Source organism: Sceloporus undulatus, chromosome 7 (genome assembly GCF_019175285.1).
Source record: "Sceloporus undulatus isolate JIND9_A2432 ecotype Alabama chromosome 7, SceUnd_v1.1, whole genome shotgun sequence".
NCBI classification, from domain to species: Eukaryota; Metazoa; Chordata; class Lepidosauria; order Squamata; family Phrynosomatidae; genus Sceloporus; species Sceloporus undulatus.
Genome location: NC_056528.1, coordinates 8,756,590 through 8,778,381, shown reverse-complemented (window position 1 = coordinate 8,778,381; position 21,792 = coordinate 8,756,590). Strand labels below are relative to the sequence as shown.

General features: G+C 44.0%; 1 protein-coding gene and 3 non-coding genes across 4 annotated transcripts; all 4 read right to left on the bottom strand.

Moving 5' to 3' along the window:
• Positions 1-779: 779 nt before the first annotated feature.
• LOC121936767 (ATP-dependent RNA helicase DDX19B) lies at positions 780-20,725 on the bottom strand. Its single transcript, XM_042479322.1, has 12 exons — positions 20,594-20,725; positions 15,934-15,982; positions 14,804-14,857; positions 12,319-12,454; positions 9,081-9,173; positions 8,242-8,344; positions 6,992-7,106; positions 6,274-6,451; positions 5,672-5,909; positions 5,124-5,286; positions 4,455-4,646; positions 780-3,282 (listed from the first exon to the last, which is right to left on the bottom strand). The coding sequence occupies exons 1-12, from the start codon at positions 20,648-20,650 to the stop codon at positions 3,221-3,223; spliced, it is 1,440 nt and encodes a 479-aa protein (XP_042335256.1). The 5' UTR covers positions 20,651-20,725; the 3' UTR covers positions 780-3,220.
• LOC121937419 lies at positions 11,321-11,461 on the bottom strand. Its single transcript, XR_006105127.1, has one exon. It is a non-coding gene; the product is annotated as a small nucleolar RNA SNORA57 (small nucleolar RNA).
• LOC121937418 lies at positions 12,693-12,833 on the bottom strand. The gene has a single exon (XR_006105126.1). It is a non-coding gene; the product is annotated as a small nucleolar RNA SNORA57 (small nucleolar RNA).
• LOC121937417 lies at positions 16,062-16,202 on the bottom strand. The gene has a single exon (XR_006105125.1). It is a non-coding gene; the product is annotated as a small nucleolar RNA SNORA57 (small nucleolar RNA).
• Positions 20,726-21,792: the final 1,067 nt, after the last annotated feature.

The following is a 21,792-nucleotide window of genomic DNA, read 5'->3' as shown; positions in this document are numbered from 1 at the left end:
GTGTCTCTAAAAATGCAGGGGAGGGCAGCCAGATGCTCTTTAGATGATAAGAAATTAATAACATGCCTTCAAAACCACTGGCTTTCTCAATTCCAGAACAACTGGTGGTTTCATCAGGTGATGCCAAGTTCTTAGACCATACCTCTGTCATAGCCCCCAACTTTTGATTTATGGGAATTGAAGTCCTAAACATCTGGATGGCATCAAGTTGCCTCCATTTCATGCTGCTTCAGGGCCTGGAAGCATGAATTAACTTTGGTGGGGCAAGGAAACATTTCTAAAGTAATGCAAGTAACATTTTGGGTCACTTTAGAAATTTTTCATCCCATCCCCTTAGTAATCCTAAGGAGTTTTTCCTTTAAGTAAAGAAAAGCAACAAAGATTGCCAGATGTGAAGTGATGAGCTACTCAAAATAGTAAATCAAACCAGGGTAACAGTTTAGTCTTGAAACACAAGGAGAAATGAGAAACAAACTACTTTTCCATACCTCCTTTTCCAATAAGGTAGCTTTTCATTTCTGGCCCTGATGAGGCAACAGAAGCCATGGTCACTAGGTACCAGCCTGCACTTCCCACCAAAGTCCAAGGTTGCAAAGCAAGTGGGTACAGAGCCCATATTGCCAACTCAGAGGGAGAGGAATGAACAGATGGGGAGGAGGACATAGAGTTGGAAGAGACCACAATGGCCATTTACTCCAAGCCCCTGCCATGCAGGAATGCACGATTGCAGCGCTCCCAAAAGAGGCCCATTCATCCCGAGAGAAAGGCAGCCGAGACCGTTGCATCTCACATGGTCTTTATTCCAACTCAAAAGTACATCCGAAAGAGCGCATGGGGCTCTTGCATGATCACTCAGCAGTCATACCAACGGAGGGGAGTTGGCAGGCCCCTCCGCCACACAACGGCACGCGCCCACCGGCCACTTCAAGCAGAATAAAAATAAGGTCCACCCTAGCATACAAAACGTGCGATTTATTTCCCCTTCTCTGAAACCTGCTCCGCCTCTCTATAGCCATTTACACAAAACTGATTGCAACAGGCTACACGCAAGCTTCCTAAAATTTTAGGTACACTTTAAAAACCAAGTGTGTTTTTCAGTTTCGTTTGGTAAAAGCATTTCTGCCCTTGAGCCGAACGCTTTCACACCCCACGCTGTCTTTTAAAAAATAAGTATTGATAAACACTCAAAATGTACAATTTATTCCTTTAATTTTAGCAGATTCCTGCTCCTGCCTTTTCCAATTCCCCTTCATATTCTGAATAAAAATATTTTAAGATTCTACTTTGCCTGGAAAAATAAGTCAGGCCACCCTGCACATCTAAAACAGCTACACTGAATCTGAACTAGAGTAGACCCATTTAATTAATTCTTGAATGGCGAGTAAATCCCATTTATTCAATGATTCTACTCTAGTTGGGATCAGTAGTCAGATATAGGCTGGGGAGCCCAAATTGATGAAAAGAGACAAAGGAGGCAGAGGGTCTCCTGTAACTCAGGGATATTTGTGGTTGATGCAGTCTTAGGTAAGATCCCCCCCCCCTTGAATACAAATCAAAGCACAAACTTTTTGGAGCAACTGATCAGATGAAAAACCAGAGTTGACTGTCAAGGGAGCTCTGAGTGCAACCTCCTTGCCTTGTCATTTCCTCACTGCAGTAAGAAAATGGAGTGTGTGGCTGCTCTCTGGTGTCTGCAGTGCCATTAGCAACAGCTTTTTGAAAATGGCCCTTGCTCCCTCCTCTCTTTTTCACGCCGCACAGGTAATAGTACTTGGCTAGCGGCAGTTTGCTTTAACAGCGATGGCTCCAACTTATGCAATTTTGGGATATGAAGTCTGGTGAGACAGTCTAGGACATCTGGCAGAGAATTCTACATACCTTGCAAAAATGCAAACCCCAGGACACCAGGGGATGGAGCCATGGCTGATAAAGTGGAATTAGAAGTGTGATAACTAGGTACAGTACCGTCGAAGTCCAACACAGAGTCTATAGCCAATAAAGCAAAGAAATGTGGCTAAAAATGAATTAATTACCTGTGTTGGTACATACAGAAACGCCTCTCTTTTCCCTGCCCATGTCAAACTTCTGGGGAAACTTCTGCTACCATCCATGGGGTCTCTTTCTTGACAGAAGGGAAGCAGATGTGTCGGATTCTGGAGAAGAGGGCACCATAGGTTAAGAGTCAGCAGAGTTACTTAACCTGGAAAAGCTTCTCAAGCTGTGTCAGATTGCTCACGTTGTCCTACTTCTTTGACACAGACATAAGCTACTGCTCAACCTCCTACAGCAGAGGAAGTTTGCTTGGCATGGATCTTTCCACAAGCCTTTTCCAGGCTGAACTATCATGGCATGAATTGTTCAGCGTGGCAGAGCTGAAAAGGCACCCTCTGTCCATTCAAACAGAGCCAGCAGCCTCTTCACCTCACCAAGTACCTCTATCCTGTGATCCTAGTTGCATGGTCTTTAAAATAGACAGCTACCACTATTCCAGATGCAAAGAACTCTGGATAGTCCTGAGAGATAGCTAAGGGGGGGGGGGGTATCAGAAAATTCATCCAAGATTGCTGTTCCCAAAAGAAATGTATTTTTCAAAGCATCACCTGATTGTTCTCAGCCCACTGAAAAGCAACCTCTGGACCATCTAAGAGAAATAGTAGAAGGATCTACAAAAGCCCAGAATCCAGAGCGCTCCGTGAAAATTTCACTTCCTCCAAACTATTTAAGCCAGAATAAGCTCTTTCTCTCACTTAAAACAAAATAAAAGGTCACACTTACATAAATTGATATATACTTGGGTTCTGAATTTTTAATATACTGCTCTGGCATGTATGAGATAAAAAGATGTGTGCACCTTTCCCAATTAAGTGGCTATGCTTTTTGGCATCATCTTAAGAATTTAAGAGATTTTTCTCCCCCTTGTAAGGCTAAACTAAAAAAAAAGAAGTAAAAGAAAAGTTAAAAGTCACTGTAAACATTGCTTCTTTCCCCCAGAGTTTGCATTTCCGCTTTAAAATCAAGTCCAGCCACAATTCGTTTCTGTTTTGTTGTGTGTGTGTGTGTTTTTAAAAGTTGAGGTAATTTCAGTGTATTTTGTTATCTCTACAAAGTCATCCCTTTGCGTGCGACTAACACAGACCGGTGCCAATCAATCCGGATGCTGATCCAAAGGGAGCAGATCTCCCCCAAAAGGGAGTGCGCACCAGTTCCAGCAGCTGCGGCTTCAATTAGCTATTTTCTCAATTTCATCCAAATCATCTGCATCCAGTTTGTGAATCTTCTTGTCTGTATAAAAAGGAGAACAGAGTCAGAGAACCAGGAAGGAAGCTGGAGTTGGGAAGGCAGCAAAGGAAATCCCACAAAGCAGCCTCGTCGCATTCTTCAGGGATATGTGGGCAGAGCTGGGAGAAGTTGCAATAAGATTTATGGTATAACGAGTGAGTGAAACGTTTAGATTTATGCTGGGTCTTTTAAAAGGGGATGCTACTCTCTGAATGTCCTCTACTCTTATCAACACCTCTCAAACCCAAATTCCCCTTCTTATTTACTGGCAAACTAGGAAGTCTGGGCCCTTATTACAAAGCTGAGGAACCTTTGGCCTTTCCAGGTATTTGGAACTTTGATTCCCAAAAGTTAATTGCAAGGAATCATGGTACTAGAAAGCCAAAAGTTCCCCAGCGCCTGCCACACAAGAACAATCCTATGGTTACTTTGTTAAGATTACAACTTCCAAGATCCTCTGGCCAGCATGGGAGTTATGGGCATTGTAACCCTCCCAAAAGAAAACTGTGTATGGACCCAGCATAAATCTAAATATTTCACTCATTTGTTATACCATAAATCTTACTGTTACAGGTTGAGTCTCCCTTATTTCCAAATTCCAAAACATTAAAATCCAAAATCATCCACATGTGTGGCTGAGACAGTGAGACCTGGGTCAGTATACACAATCTTTGTTTCATACACAAAACTATTAAACATATTGTGTACAAAGTGACCTTTGGGCTCTGTTTATCAGGTATATATGCAACACAAATGAATTTTACATTTAGATTTTGGGTCACATCTCCAAATTATCTCACTATGTATAGGCAAAGATTCCGAAAGCATTTTGGAAAAGGGAGGCTCAACTTGTATTACTTTCTACATCTCTCTCGTGATGTTTCGATTTACGAATTAATAAGGACCAGTCACGCACTATCACAATGAACTCAACAACCAACACATCCCCTTGTCCACTGTGTCACTTCTGGGCTATGGAATCAGACCCAGGAAGAGGGAATCTGAGAGTAAAAGGGCAAGGTGATAGACAAGAGCTGAAGCATTGGAACTGTGGGGCCAACCTGCCATGTTTCAGCTCACAGCACCCTGGGGTTGTGTAACAGTAAATGAAAGGGACTACTAGGCAAAGATGCAGAGCCTCTGCTCTGAGTAGGACAGACACCAAAAGGACATACTGAAATGTTCTTGGATCCTGTTGAGAATGTTCATGCTGTGCTTGCTGTCCACCATATTAATGGCCAGGCCCCTCTTGCCAAAGCGCCCCGTGCGGCCGATGCGGTGAAGATAAGTCTCTTTATCGGGATTCCCATCTTTATCCACCGGTAGATCGAAGTTAATGACAACTGAGACCTGCTCCACGTCAATCCCTAGAGGAGGAAAGTGACTGAAACTAAGATGGCGGCACCTTACTTTGCAAGATAGAGAGGTTGGCAGCAGTGCTAAAAGTTTAGGGGACAGGCTGCCTAAAAGGTTACCACTTCATAAGCTGGGCAGCCATTGAATGAATCCAAAAAAACCCTATAAAATTTCAGGATTAAAAGGATGCAGTAGGAAAAAGGATTGGAAACAGGCATGCAACTGCCTCTCCCCATGGCTTCTCTATCCTGAAATATCATTTTATCCCCATAATATTCAAACAGACAGTCATGTTAGTATGTTTTAGTTAAAAAAGACATAAAGGACTCCACTACCAGCTTTAAGAGGATCTAGTAAGAAGAAACCTATAGCATAAACTTTTGTGGACTACATCTTACATGGGATGTAATGAACTAGAATCTGTGAAAGAGTAGGACAGCATGCACCAGATAGCCAGGCAGTTTTCCAGAGTTGGGGATCGCAATTACCTCGAGCGCAGACATTAGTGGTCACCAAAACTTTCTCCTTGCCCTCCCGAAAGCGCTCAATCACTGCCGCACGCTGTTCCACCATCATCTCGCCACTCAAGAGGGCAACCTGGTGGCCTTCCTTAGACAGCTCCCCCGCCAGCCAGCCAGCCGTTTTGCGTGTCTGGGAGGGGAATAAAGAGGACCTCTCTTTTTAAAAACAATGGTGATGAGACACATTTCACAAAAACCTAACCAGGACATAAGCAGGACCCCAAGAGCTAAAGACTTCCCAAGTCCTGCATCCCATTTTCCCAGGTGCCTTTGGGAAGCCCAGAAGGACTTGAGGAAAACAGCATCTTTCTGCCTGCATTTTCCAGCAACTTCTTTCAAGAGGCCTATTATACCTGATGCTGGAATTTAATACACATCTATGAAGAAACAGGGCAAAACAGAATAATCTATGTGTTTGTGGAATATGTACACCCTTGTATTGCCTGCAAGCTTGTCAACAGCCAAAGTATTCCCATTTTACATTACATGCCTGTTTCTTCCATCCAATCACTCACATGGCAGAAGATCATTGCCTGGGCAATGGTGATGGCGCCGTAGATGTTACAGAGAGCATGGAATTTCTCCTCCCGGCTGTTGCACAGGACGTAGTATTGCTTGATGGTGTCCAGAGTCTCCTCCTCCCGCTTCAGTTTGATGATGTTGGGGTCAGGAACCACTTTCTGGGCAAACTTCCAAACTGAGTCTTCAAAGGTGGCCGAAAAGAGCAACATTTGGCAGTCTCTGGGAAGCATCCTGAGACAGAAGAGAAAAAATAAGTCTCCATTTAATCCCCAGCAGAGAAATGTTTGGAGAATTTTTGACCGACGAGGAACAACTGAATTCAGCTAAAGGCGCTGGAGATGGATGAATGCAGCTATCATGCCAGTGTATATGCAGAGGTTCAGGAGACATGCATGCCCAGGAGACACACAAGAGTTGTGCGGGCACATGAGATTTTTGTTTGGTTGTGTGTTCAGTGTTTCTGGCCCAGACACATTATTTAAAAAGCCCATACACATTAGATTTCATTTCTTCCAGCACTTTATGACTTGCAGAAAGAGTCCTGGCCGATGGCATCACTGCGGCTGCACCAACCCGCCTCCCCTCCCTCCCTCACCTCTGGATACGGATGCTCTGATCCTGGTGGCCTTGGGTGGCGATCATGACGTCTGCCTCATCCAAGACAAAGACCCGGATCTTCTTGGGGTCAATGAACCTCAGCTTGGAGCACCAGTCGAGGACGGTGCCTGGAGTACCAATGACGATCTGTTCAGCAATCTTCTGGCCACGCTCCACTGTCAAGAGAGGAGATGGAGACCTGTTGTGGAACAGCAGACCCTCAGACAGTCCTACTTTCCTCCAGAGAATGTCTGTGGAATATTTTCTAGCAGAATTCCTACTGTAGTTTTTGCTTCTCCTTGTGGCAACCAATCCCATGCCTTGCAATTTCAGGCCCAGAGAATATTATCTAGTTATTTTGTTGAAAAATATGACCAGGTTGTCCACTGTTCCATCAAGGGAGGAATCTGTTGCTGAAGAAACACAACAACTGAGAGACGGCGGAAGCAACAGCAGCTGCAGAATCCCTCATAAAATGTGTCCTCGGACTAGATGTGGGGCACTTTTAAAAACCTAAAGGAATTCCCCCCCAAAAAGCCCTGCTTGTCTTTCCAAAAATCCAAACTGGCCAATATGTTTCATTCAGGGACCCACTTCAGTTTTGTTTGCATTGGAGAGAACCATGGGAAATGCTAGACCTGATTCTGAAGGAATTCAGTTTGGCTTGGGCCCAAAGTCTGATTCAAAACCATTGTGCCTCTCCAGATCATACTCACATTTGTTGCCTCGCACGGCATAGGCAAGCTTCAGCTCTGGGTAAAACCTGCCCATCTGTTCAATCACCTTCCCCGTCTGAAGGGCCAGCTCATACGTTGGGGAAAGGCACAGACACTGGGAAAGGAAAGAGACACCTTTGGGACACTCATCTGGGGAGGCTTTCTAATGATGTCCCTTTTGCTATCATTACGGTTTGGTGCACACCCATCCCCTGCTCAGCTCTATACTGGCTTTCATGGCAATGCTGCATTTCTATGTGCCCCTGAATTTGCAACTTATTTAATCTGAAGGACTGTTACCCTGATGATTTCCAGAGCAGCTTGCAGACAGTATTGATAAGTTAACACTTACTATCTAAAAGACATGGCATAAAAGGAAAAGGGAAGAGGAAGACCTAGCTTTGTAGCTTGACTTAGACTGATGGGTTTCCAAGTGGCACTGAGTGAGTGCAAGGGGGAAAAGTCAATGTGGCACTATGGCAGGTGCCATGCAAAGACCCAGTTTTAAGAAACATTTGGTTCCTTGTTCTCTTTCCAAGAAATCTGATCTCCATTCCCACTCTACCCCACTGTCTGTGAAATTTCCATCCCCTCTTTTTGAGCACGATATCTGGCAGAGACCTTGTTTTTCCTGCAGAAAACCTCAAATGAAACCCTGGCACTCTTCCTTAAAGAGATAAATTCAGCACTGGCTGACTGGCTGTATAGACAGACAGACAGACAGACAGATTAAAAAAACCTTAAAAATCTATCTAATTTATAAGATGCCTTGGGACCTATGTAGGAGAAATAAAATAAATACATTCAAAATAAATAAATTCTATTTATTTATTTTTAAGCAAATAAATGTATTCATTAAAAAAATTCTACCACACCAGACCCTGAACAATGTTACAGAGATTTTTTTTTAAAGTTACATTTTTAAGCACTATAACCCAGTCTAATCAATCAAAACTCTCAGCCGACACATCGGAATCAGCCAACCCAACCTTTTGGCTGATCAATCAATCCAATTCAAATGATCAAATAGCCACCTCCAGATCAAAGGTGTAGCACCTTTGAGACTAACTTAAAGAAAGAAGCTGGTAGCATGACCTTTTATAGACTTCAGTCTGCTTCTTACAGCAGAAAGAAGAAGACAGGTTTGGGGAAGTTAATATTCAGATCTCATATGACAAACCCACATCTACACTCTCTTAGGAGACCAGGCTCTGCGAGAGGCAAAAGCGTTCCCAGCATCTCCTTCTTACCTGTGGGTATTTGTTATCAGATTCCACTCTGCTGAGCATGGCCAAAACAAAGGCTGCCGTCTTGCCGGTACCAGATTGGGACTGCGCAATCAGATTTTGTGGACTGGAGACAACACAAAAGAGTGCACAGGACACTTTTAAGGGACATTTCCTTAGAAAATTAAGAGCATGTAATGTTGCATTTTAAAAACGTAATTAGCTGCTGCTACAACTTTGCAGGCCCCAAAATTAGCAACATCTTTCTTTACTTTCCCATGTCACAAATTAACTAAAGCTAACCGAGATCTATTGGCAGGAAGGGAGGCTACCCAGAAAACTGCCACCTTGCTCCCTCAGCTACACCACTTATAGTTCCCCCATGGAAAAAATGCAGGATATAAATGAAAAATTCACCACGTGTATCTGTTGCTGGAAACATACTGCCAACCCTAGCTGCCTAACACGAAAACAAAGGAACGGTCTTTGCATATGGCTTTCTTCCTACGCACATGCTCCTCCAGCATATGGATGTGGTTTTCAAAGCTCTTCTGTGGAATCTTTCCCACAACAGTGAGGCATCTCTTGCCAGGAGCGCCTGTTCATCGTAGAGGATTTTGGTGAACGCTTTCGAAAGCAAGCAACTGATTCATGCAAGGGGCTGGCCAGTCTTCACTGGTCCACGTCACATGGTTACATTAATGAAGCACATGCTTCGGAAACGTGGTGGAAAAACAAGGGACTATGGCTAAGAACTGGCTGTCTCACAAGGAAGCTCATCTGCTGCTGTGGATCTCAACCCTGGAAAAACCAGTCTCCTCCTCCCCACACCTCACACCCAAACAACATGCACAAACACGTACGGCTCTGCAAGCATCATGGGCAGTGCATTCTCTTGGATCTTCGATGGCCTGTTGAAACCCATAGCGTAGACGCCCTGTAACAGCTGGGGCTTCCTAGAAAAAGGAACATAGGAAGGTTACTAAGCATGTGCCCAAAGAAGCAACCAAGGCTGACCTTCGCTGTCCAGATAAGAGAGCTACTCAAGTCTCAGTTTTTAATAGCTTTGTATCTTTTTAAGGCTTTAAATTGTTCTAATATTGTAAACTATTTTAACATTCACTGTTTGTATGGTTTTTAGCTGTGCTGTACATGTTATTTTCTTAAACTTGGGTGTTCCTTCAACATTGGGCCTCTTGGAGATACCAAGAAAGCAGTCATTCAGATCCAGATTTGCTGCTTCTTGTTGTTAACTGCCCTCGAGTCGGCCTCAACCCAGATTTGCTTACAAGGAGAAACATCTTTATGGGAGAAAACCTAACAGCTCAGAAAGGCATTTCCAACAAAGAGGGCCAGATAGCACGATGTTATGCATGGGACTATCATCCTGTCTGGGAACCCAGTAAATTGGGCATTTAGGACAATTTTTAACATACTTGTTTCACAGGTGTGCATAGGGGATTCATTGCTAGTGTCATATGTGAAATACTGTATCAGAACCACGCCACTAGTAGATTTCCAAAACTTTTCTGGCTGTACGTCTTGCAATGTAAGTTCATGAAAGCGTTCAGGTGTTGATATTTTGAGAAATTGACTGTTTTATTGCTTGGCCATCCTTGAATAAATCTTCCAGCAAATGTCCAACCTTACATCTCATCTTTTTGTGTGGCTTCAAGTCATTTCTGACTAATGGCAACCCTATCATGGGGTTTTCTGAGAATGTGTGACTTGCCCAAGTGGTTTTCCACAGCCAAACTGGGATTCCAACTTCAGTCACCAGAGCAGTAGTCCAATGTTTAAACCACAACACTATGTGGCTCTCTACATATTATCTACAAGGGTAGACGTATTGAAGTTAAGGACAGCAACTTATGATCCACGTAGCTGCCTCGATCTCATTGGACAAGCAGGATATAAATTATTATTGTTGTTGTTGTTGCAGCACTCAATTCCTCCTATATGTCTACATCTGTGATGACAGGCTGACAAATGGATCCAACAACCCTTGTCCCTCCTTTTGCTGTGGCCTGCTTCATAAAAGATTATGGCAGATCTGTATCTAAGAGACAGGCCATTTTGCCTCCTGCACCCCTCCCCCAAAAGAAACCAGGTGTCAGTCCATGCAGGAAACCTACAAAGTCCTGGCTGTCTGAACCAGTTGCCAAGGAGATCCTTAGCCAAGGAGACATGCAGAGAAAAGAGAGGACCAAACTCAGCCAAACATCGCTATCATTAGTGGCACAATTCTGCCTGCTAAATTATTCGCTCTCCATGCAGAAATGAGTTACACAATCAAGGGCCTCTTGTGCCACAACAGCCTTGGACAGAACACAAAACCCCACAATGAGAAGCAGGTCCCTCCAGGTCGCCTGCAAATCTGGTGGGAACAGTATGCTCAAAGCAATTTTGGAATTGGGAGGTGGCAGAGATGCTCTTTCTGGCTGAATTCAGCAAGCAGCGGGCAAAGCAAAGTGTTTTGACGCCAGTGCCAGTTTCCCAATGTAATTTCCCATCACTGGCAAACTGCAATTTCCAAGCGCAAAATGTATGTTTGGCTGGGAGGTTTGACAGCAGGAGGCTTCTATCACGGTGTGGGGGAAAGGATGAAATCAAGAAATTGGTGCCACAGAAGGACACAATACAAATTCAGTAAAATGACCTGGAGATTGTTGGTATGGAAGAAAGAGCTTTTATGCAAGGATGGTGCTGGGCAAAATGTAGCAATGGGGCCACATGAAACTCTTTATGTGGCCCCCAAACCGCTTTAGACTCTGCAAACCAAAAAAGGATTAATTACCTTTTCTTTTTTAAAAAAATGGCATTTGGGATTGTGGCAATAAATGTGAAACACTTACGTATCTGTTAATTACAATGTTGCATGCCAGCCACACTTTATGGGATCCAGAACAATCTCCCGCACCCCATTCTGTGCATCACAGGGTCTGTTCCCCTCCAGTTCCCTGTGGTTGGTGCCTTCAAACTTTCTCTTCCCGAGAAACTCTTAAATGTACATACTTTCAGTTCCTCCAAACTGTACCATGCAGAAAGAGAATGCCCACACTCTTTTCCTGAGGGCAACCTGATCCAGAAAATCTGTGCTTCTCTTTGTCCCAGCACTTGAGGATAGAACCAGTGGATGGAAAAGCCACTGGCACCGAAGACAGAATGCTGGGCGGCGTTTAATTTACCTCCGGACATAACAGAGCTGGATACCAAACCACCCAGTCCTGCCAAGAAAAGGAGGGTAATGTCTTTCTAGAAGTATGGACAGACCACAGAGCCTAAGCCTCAGGTTCTCCAGGTGAAGGGCAGTGAGGATGTGGAGAACATATGAGGAAGGGCTGAAGGTGGTGGGAATGTTCAGTTTGGTGAAGAGACAACCTGACTGCCTTTGAATCTCTCAAGGCCTGCTAGAGAGAGGAGGGGGCAGGTATGTTCTCTGCTGCCCCAGAGAGGGTAGGACCAGGCTAATGGTTTTAAGTTACATGAGGATAAATCTCAATTGGAAGGAACTGGGGTCACTTTTCTTTGGATGTCTTCAAAAGGAAATTGGAGAGCTACGTGCTGAGATGTTCTAGCTGGAATTCCTGCATCAAGCAAGGGTTGAACTCCATAGCCTAGAGTTCCTTCTAACTCTATGCTTCTGTTTTGGACTACAATTCCCACAAACCTCTACCATTGGCCATGCTGGCTGGGATTCTGGGAGCTGAAATCCCAAATATAAGATAGTTCAAATGCTGCATTTCAGGAAATACCTTCCTCCATTGGCAACTCCTGCAGTGTTTTAGGTCATACTTGTCACAGTCTGCTCATGTGAAAGATCTGACATAAAACCAAGCTATGTTTTGGTCTCATCCTGTATAGATCCCCTCCCAGCTCTATATTTCTATTATTATATAGGGGATTCCCCTCATCCTATGGAAATTCCCCACCTTTATCCTTCATCAAGATCAGACTACTGGAAACCTGAGGCAGACATGGTGCAGGGTAGTACCATAACCTGGGTGTTCCTCCAATGTCACACACTAGTTCAGGAGAGGTGTGCTGTGTCTGAACGCAGCAACAAGTGCTGAGAAGCAAAGCCAAGAGAGGGATACTTACAGCCGCAGCTCCTCAAAGGACTTCACGGAGTAGAGGGGTGATGTGGGGTCACGCTGCAGCACCTCCACTTGGTTCGTGTTGTCCACCAGGTTGCTGCGAATCAGCTTATTGAGCAACGACTGGGCTGCTCTGTCCTCTGGTGGAAGCAAAGAAGGAAGGGGTGTAGCATTTGGGTGGAGGGAGAGAAGGCATTTTAAGGTTTCAATCCAAAGAAGCACACATGCCAGAACAATCCCTTTCTCTATTCCTGTGCACTTCATGGTCTCCTTCCTTCCTCTTCCCTAGGATTAGTGCCGTGAGAAGTTATATATTTTCAGTTCCTCCAGTCTGTACAACATGCCCACACTTTTCTTCTCTAGAAAGTCTATGCCGCACTTTGTCCCAGCACTTGAGGATAGAACCAGTAGATGGAGAAGCCACTGGCACCGAAGACAGAATGCTGGGTGGTTTTTAATTTACCTCCGGACATAACAGAGCTGGGTACCAAGCCACCCAGTCCTGCCAAGAAAAGGAGGGTGAGGCCTTTCTAGAAGTGTGGAAAGATCATACAGCCCAGGCCTCTGGCTCTCGAGATTTCAGAGAAGGGCCGAAAGGATAATAAGAGGCATGGAGAACAAAAAATGCGAGGAACAGTTGAAAGAGTGGGACCCTGCCTTCTTTAAATTTCTTAAAGACTATCACAGAGGGGAAAGGGCAGGTTTCTTCTCTGCTCCCACAAAGGGCAGATACCATATCTATTGGTTTTAAAATTGCAGATGGTAGATTTCAATTGAGCACTGGAAGGAGCTCTAAGAGTCTCTGATTCTATTACAGCTGGAACTTCTTGACAATAAGAGTGTTTGACTTCTACCACAACAGTATTGGGCTCTCATCTTCATCTTGTGGCAGCTTTTGAATCAAGGGAAGTTTCTGAACACTTTCCAAAGTCAGACCTCTGTAGACTGCCACAATTAGATATTGTATGAAACCATTTATTCAGTTGCATCTATGGGCCTCATTAAAGACGCTTGCCAGATCCTCCCATAAGATGTTTCAGCTGCCAGGTGAAAACCTTTGCAAATATTACAAGCACACCCCGGCTTAATTTTACAACAGTGCTTATTTCCACCATCTGTTTTAATACCTTATAATTGCTGAACTGTTTTCGTGCTTTTATTACTTATGGCCTGGGGGTGCAGTTAGTAGGAAGGCAATTTGGAAACGTGGTCAAAATAATTTAAGCAAGAGGAATGCGGTTGCTGCCCTGAACGTGAGCGTAATGCAATGCACCTCACCATTAATAGGAATGGGGAATTTGGAAGACCATAGGAAGTTCTTCCACATTCCCTGTTCCCATTACACATGTGTCCAGGGCAGCAACCACATTCCTCTGGCTTAGATTGTATCTTCTCTAGGAGAAATCTCACAGCCCCTACATTGGTTATGAAACTAAAATGTTAAGTATCAAAGGAATTCCAATGTACTTTTGTTTTCTATAGGATTAAATAAAACACTTGTTATGACCCATAAAGCCCTATAAGGCTCAGGTTCAGGCTACCTGGCAGACCATATAATAATAATAATAAAATTTATTTGTATACCACTATTCCAACATTAGATCATAGCGGTTAACAACATTAATACAATAAAAAACATAATACATATCCCCAACAATAAATATCCCCATCCCAAAAAAACCCCATACTATACAGCACATTGTTAAAAACATTACTATTTACAAGACAACAAAATTAGCTGAATAGAAACAGTTGTGTATTGGGGGGAGAAAAAGATGGAATTAGAACACATGAGGGAAAGCTTGTCGGAAAAGGAAGGTCTTGAGATTTTTCCTGAATAGATCTACAGAGGAGACAGAGCGGAGCTCTTCGGGAAGCGAGTTCCAAATCTGAGGGGCTGAGGTAGAAAATGCCCTTTGCGCGGACGAGACATATCTCGTCTTAGGAACCCTCAAAAAATGCTGCCCGGTTGATCTGAGAGTGCGGGGCTGACTATATGGGGAGAGGCGGTCCTCCAAGTACCCTGGGCCCAAGCATGGTACATATGAACTTGCCTGGGTCCTGAGACCCCCAGGAGAGGCCATTCCCTCAGTCCAACTGCCATCACAAGCATGGATGGTGAAGAAGTGAGAAAGGGCCTTCTTGGTGGCTTCTCCTGGACTCTGGAACTTCCTTCCCAGGGAGGCCAGAACAGCGCACCCGTCTAGCTAGCTCAGCACATTTCAGTCTTACTGGCTGTAGTGCTTGGAGGCTCTCTTCATTACTTCTCTACCCTCTTTTAACTGAGATGTATTTATACACAGCAGTATGCATAACAACTGACTTTAACAACCATAAATGAGGGGGGGGGATTAACCGAGGGGAAAATAACCCACCAAGGGACCATGCTGGGTGGGAAACTCTGGGTGCAACAGCACAAAAATAACTTTTGAAAGCTCTGGTCACATCACCATCCATCACACCCCTTCTCTGAAGTACCAGATGCTCACCTTTTTCCTCATCTTCAACCTTCTCCACATTGTCTTCTGTCTTGACAACAGCCCCTGAGTTTGAAGAAACAGTGATCACAGCAAAGCCCAACCTCTCCATCTCACTCTGCCAATTTAACAACTTTAGATGCCAGCTGGGTCACAACTGCACTCACTGAACCTTGGATTCGGTGACAGTGATGCAGAAAATAACATTTCATGAACTTTCAACCCTACGATTACAATATTCTATAACTTGCAGGTATACATTTGCAGAAACAGAAGATGAGGCATGTCTGCTTGGCCCATTTATGCTGATGCCTGCATGATTCTTGTGTTGCGGCTTTCATATCCAACTGTTCAGATACCCTTTAAGAGCAATGTCTTCCCCTTATAAGGCTTATATTCTATCTCCCGCCTCTTCTTCAGTCAGACCAGAGAAGTGTACATGGCTCTCCCCCTCCTTTGCTTTATGCTCACAGAAACCTTGAGAAGTAGGTCAGGCTTAGAGACAGTGAATGGCCCAATGAAGGAAGAAGGTCAGAACATGATTATAAGGCCTAAGGGAAGCAGAACCATGGTGACAAACACAGTTTGCTTAGCAAATGTTGGCTTTCCTAGTGATTTCAAATTAACATGTATAAATCATTCTGAGCCATGTTCCAAAACATCTTGACAGCCAGAACACCAGAATAAGATTAAAAAGAATAAGGGTGACATACAAAATTTGGAAACAGCACTTGCTCCTTACTGGTGAATTGACATCTATGTTTCCACCTTCTGTGGCTCAGTTGATGCAACTACTTGTGTGTAAGAATTCTATATAAAATTGGCTTAACTGCTTGCTAGATGTGGATAAATAAACTTTTCAGTTTGATCTACTATTTCAGTTCATTCATGAACTTAACAAGGCTTTCAAAAATCCTCTTCAGTGGCCAAGAGGCAACTTTGAAGGGGAGCTCCCAAGCCTCAGTCCAAAGCTCTAACCACTACACAACTCAGCTACTATAAAGCCAAGGCTTTATCATTGAGCTAGGAGGCCTCCCTTAAGTCATCCTTGCTTCTCTTCTCCTGTGGATGGGACACAATGTGAAAGCAGAGAAGAGGCCTGGTAGCAGGAGCAATGGGAAATTAAACCTGGATCAGCTTACCATTGGCGTCTGGCTTGGGTTTCTCATCCTTCAGGTGCAAACTGCTCAACTAAAAAGAAAAAGAAAACAGAATAGTCATGAAAACAGAATGCCCACATGCTTTTCTTGTCTAGAAAGTCTGTGCCTCGCTTTGTCCCAGCACTTGAGGATAGAACCAGTGGATGGAAAAGCCACTGGCACCGAAGACAGAATGCTGGGCGGTGTTTAATTTACCTCCGGACATAACAGAGCTGGGTACCAAGCCACCCAGTCCTGCCAAGAAAAGGAGGGTGAGGCCTTTCTAGAAGTGTGGAAACATCATAGAGCCTAGGCCTCTAGCTCTTGAGATTTCAGAGAACGGCAGAAAGGATGATAAGAAGTATGGAGAACAAAAAATATGAGGAAAGGTTGAAGGAGTGGGACATGTTCAGCTTGGTAAGGGGTGCCTTCTTTACATTTCTCAGAGGGAAAGGGGCAGGTTTCTTCTATGTTGCCCCAAAGGGCAGAAACCATATCTAATGGGTTTAAAATTGCCGATGGTAGATTTCGACTGAGCATTAGAAGGAGCTCTAAGAGTCTCTGAACCAGTGGATGGAACTTCGTGGCAATAAGAGTGTTTGACACATTCACCATTTGGAGCCATGGAGAAGAAGACCTGGCTGTGTTCCTGGACCATCTGAACAACATCCACCCCTAAAATCCAATTCACAATGGAAAAAGAAAAGGAAGGAACACTGTCTTAGTCATCTGCAAACTGAACCAACAGTTTGGCCACACAGTTTACACAAAACCTACACATGTGGACAGACACCTGCACAAGAACTCCAACCATCACCCAGGACAATAAAGAAGCACCATAAAAATACTGGTAGACCGGGCAAAACGCATCTGTGAACCCCACTTCTTGGAAGATGAGTTGAAACACCTAGACTGGGCTCTGCAGGCAAATGGTTATTCCAGCTCAGACATCACAAGGGCTGCCAAACCCAGAGGAGGGAAGACAAGCAACCGCTCAAAGGGAAGGTATTTTTACCATACATCAAAGGAGTCACAGACAAAATAGGGAAAGTGGTGAAGAAACACAACCTCCAAATGGTTTATAAACTGACCAAATGCTGCACTCAGTCAAGGACCAGAGACCCTCTCACAGCCGCAGGAAGAGTTTAGCGCATACCATGCGGCTGCGGTAAAGTCTACATAGGGACCAGCAAATGCAGTGTCCGAACACGAATCAGGGAACATGAGACTCTGCAGTCAGAAAAGTCAGCAGCAGCAGAACATGTTATAAACCATCCTGGTCATAAAATGCTGTTTGAAAATCAATTGGGGGGGGGGGGGGAAGGAGAGGGGAAAGAGGGTGAGTCCAAAATGCACTGCAGAAATAATCCAGTTTGAGACTACTTTAGCTGCCCTAGTTCAATGGTATGGAATTCTGGGAGCTGTAGTTTTGTGAGACATTTAGCCTTCTCTGTGAAAGAACCCTGGGGCCAAAATAAACTACAGCTCCCCGAATTCCCAACCACTGAGCAAGGGCAGTTGAAGCCGTCTCAAATGGATTGTTTTTGCAGTGTGTCTTGAACCAAAGTCTGCTTAATCTGTTCGCAAAGGATACCTGACTCCATTTTTAAAATACCCTGTTTTAAAGAACATTTTTATCGGTTGTTACTTTGCCTTGAGAGCCCTGATAGCGGAAAAGAATACTTCTAGTGATATTGTCTGTGTTGAATTGTATAAGACTGTATTAACAATATTACAGGGTACAAGGGCTGTTACAGATGGCCAAAAAATAAGCTGCTTCGGGTCTCTTTGGAGGTATGCTGTTAAAGACGCACCTGGGTCACACAGGCGAGGTCGCGCCAAAGCCACACTCCATTCCTAAGCACTGGAGTGCAGCTTTGGTGCAGCTTCAGGACTCTTAGGATGCATGCATCATTTAAACAGCATACCTCCAAAGAGACCCAAAGCAGCTTTATTTTGGCAGTCGGTAACAGGCCCAAATATCTACAATATGTATACAATATATAACAGGGAACATAATGAAGAATGTCAGCACAGTATATAAATTAAGTAAATTAAATCTCGAGTTTAATAGAGAAGGTCTAGTGAATTAATACATTTAAACAATATGATAAATAGACAGAAAATGTAGAGTTTGCAGAACTAAAGGTATTAAGATACAGCAATAGAAAATTAAGAGGAGAAAAAAGAAGTCTAGGTAGAAGGAAGTCAAGCATGTTTTTTCAGAATGTAGTGTAAGTCTTATATATGTCAGATATGATTATATGTTGTATGTGTTTATATGCAAGTGTATGTTATGCGTTGTTAAAGGTGGAAACAGGAATAAAATCACATGAAAGTTAATGCTATTTTGTTGTGCATTCCATGCTTTCCTCTGCGTTTCTGCCTATTTGCTGCATTTATACCCTTTTGGCAGCAGTCTAAACAACTCTGGCTGCGAAAATATCACCAAAGACAAGGCAGGGACACTTTTGATTCTGGAACGCGTTGGCTGAGATGCCCTTGAATTACACACCGCCGGCAGGATCCTTCCCACAAAACATGAGTCGCTGCTTCTTGGCTGGAGCCCAGGCGAGGATCAGAAATTCGATGGAGTCAGAACTTGGGCTAAAATGCCGGCTAAAGGACGCGGCATCCAGGAAACGCGGCCCAAATCAATGTAAGGTGGACAGTTCACATGCTGAACCACATGCTAACCCTTTAGGAGCCCCCTTTGCCATTCAGATGGCTGGGGAAGATGGAGTTGCAGTCCAAGGCATCTGGCGGGATGCCTGGTTTCAGGGAGGGGGGCTATTTATAATACAGTGAGCCCTTGGTATCCACTGGGGTTTGGTACCAGGACCCTCCATGGATACCAAAACCCATGGATCCTCAAGCCCCATTAGATACAATGGGGCATTATTATTATTATTATTATTATTATTATTATTATTATTATTATAGAGGGCCCTTGGTATCTGCTGAGGTTTGGTACCAGGTTACCAAACCCCATGGATCCTCAAGCCCCATTAGATACAATGGGGTATTATTTATTATTAATACTATTAGAGTGGACCCTTGGTATCCTCTGGGGTTTGGTACTAGGCCCCTCTATGGTTACCAAAATCCATGGAGGCTCAAACCCCATTAGATACAATGGGACATTATGATGATTAATACTGTAGTACTATTATAGTGTGCCCTTAGTATGTGCTGAAGTTTGGTATCAGGACCCCCCATAGATACCCAAATCCATGGATGCTCAAGTCCCATTAGATCGCTGGTTCTCACCCTTCCTAATGCCACAACCTTTTAACACAGTTCCTCACATTGTGGAGACCCCCAACCATAAAATTATTTGTGTTTGTGATAGAAATATGTGTTTTTCGATGATGACCCCTGAGAACTGCTGCATTAGATACAATGGATTATTATTATTATTATTATTATTACTATTATTATTACTGTATTATAAAGGGCATCTGCTGGGGTTTGGTTCCAGGGCCACTGTAGATACCAAAATCCATGGATGCTCAGGTCCCATTAAATCCAATGGCATCACAAAATGGTGGCCCTTATATAAAATGGCAAAAGCAAAATATTTTCAAGCCATGGATAAAAAATAATCTGTGTATAAAGAGGGCCAAATGTATTCATGCCTCTCATCGTCTAGGCGCCTTGCACTGCAACTCCCATCTTCCCCAGCAGTAATATATACAGATAGATAGATAGATAGATAGATAGATACAGATAGATAGATAGATAGATAGATAGTGTTTTCTTAGAGGTCATCGAGTCTGACCTCCCCCTTCTGCCATGCAGCTGCTGGGGAAGATGGGAGTTGCAGTCCAAGGTGCCAGGATTCAGGGAAGGGGGTATTAATAACAACAACAACAATGAAAAGGAACTTCTGGGGAAAATGGGAGCTGCAGTCCAAGACACCAAGGAAAGGTGGGGTTATTTATAATACACACACACAGAAAGGAGCAACTGGGGAAGATGAGAGTTGTAGTCAAAGACACCAAGAGTCAGGAAAGGGGACTATTTATATAATATATATGTATGTGTGTGTTTGGAAAGGAGCAGCTGGGGGAGGATGGAAATTGCAGTCCAAGGTGCCAGGATTCAGGGAAAGGCAGCTATTATACACCCACACACACATATGGAAAGGAGCAGCTGAGGAAGATGGGAGTTGGAGTCCAAAGAGCAGGATTCAGAGAAGGGGGGCTATATATACATACAGAGAGAGCATGGAGGAGCTGGGGAAGATGGGAGTTGGAGTCCAAGACACCAGTATTCAGGAAAGGGGACTATCTACAGGTGTGTGTGTGTATGGGGAAAGGAGCAGCTGAGGATGATGGGAGTTGGAGTCCAAGGCGCTAAGATTCAGGGAACGGGATTATTTATCATAAAGATATACATATATGGAAAGGAGCAGCTGAGGATGATGGGAGTTGGAGTCCAAAGCGCAGGATTCAGGGAAGGGGGGCTATATATACATATAGAGAGAGAGAGAGCATGGAGGAGCTGGGGAAGATGGGAGTTGGAGTCCAAGGCGCCAAGAGTCAGGAAAATGGGGGCTATTTATAACACAAATACTGTACATATGGAAAGGAGCAACAGAGAGACAACCACACAACAACAACAACAACAACAGCCGCCCTAGTCCCGAGGGCTCCCTCACCGACTCCGCGGCGGCCTCCTGCTCGTCGACGGCCAGCGCCCAGGAGTCGGTCGCCATGCTTCTTCCCTCAGGAAGGAAAAAGAAAGGGGCGGGGGAAGGAAAAGGACGCGGCACCAGGCCGGGCAGGGCCTCCAGGCACCCACTGCGCATGCGCAAAGGGAGAGAACGCGGGCAGAGGCATGGGTGCGTCGCCAAAAGAGGACCGGCCGGGAAACCGAAGCCCCTTCTCTAGCGTTCCGGGGCTTATAGGTTCCTCCCATTGAGGAATGCCTGCCTTCTAATATTTGATACTGATATTTGAAGCTTTGTCTCTTTTGTATAGGAAGCGTATACTATTTTTGTGTGTAATAATAAACAATATTATTTATTTATTTTTACTGCATCGTTTATTCTTTTTATGATTATTATTATTATTGTATTCCAGCAACCTCCTATTAGTTTAATTAATTGTTCAACAACTACCTCTAACTGCCTCTAATAATTTAATTGTATGTTATTGTGGACGGAAGGGACTGAGACACAACAATGAGGAGTTGTTATTGTATTTTACCAATGCTTTTGCTGTTAGCCGCTTCAATCTGTTTGGAGAAGTGGGATAGAAATAAATGTTGTTGTTGTTATTTTTGTTGTTGTTGTTGTTGTTGTTATGAACCATTGAGGAGACCCTGTCAAAGCTGCTTGTCTCATTTCATACGGCAAAAGACTTAGGACTTTATCACACAGGGAAAATTGGGGGTTTAAACAGCGATTATCCCATGCAAAACCCACTTAATATTTTCACACACATCGCTATTAAACAGGCAGTAAATAGGCAATAAACCGAATTTCCCTGCGAATGGTTTGTTGCTGTTTATTGCCTGAGTATTTCCTGTTTTAATAGCGACATCATGTGAAAGTCTGAAGTGCAATGTTGCGTTTTGCGCACGGGAGAATCACTATTTAAATCCCCGATTTTGCCCGATTTCTTTCATGTGATCAAGTCCTCGGAGAGAAAGACGTCGGATGATGATCTTAGGACAGGTGTAAGATTCATACAAACCTCCAAATGATATTGGACTGTAGCGCCCAGCATCCTCACCATGGGAGGATTTCCACTCCTGCCTTTGAGCCCAAGTAGAGGATTCCCTTCTGTTACCTGCTCCCCAGTCTTTTAGGGCTTTTAAAAAAGCCAAAGCCAAGTTTAAATGGACAGGTAGCCA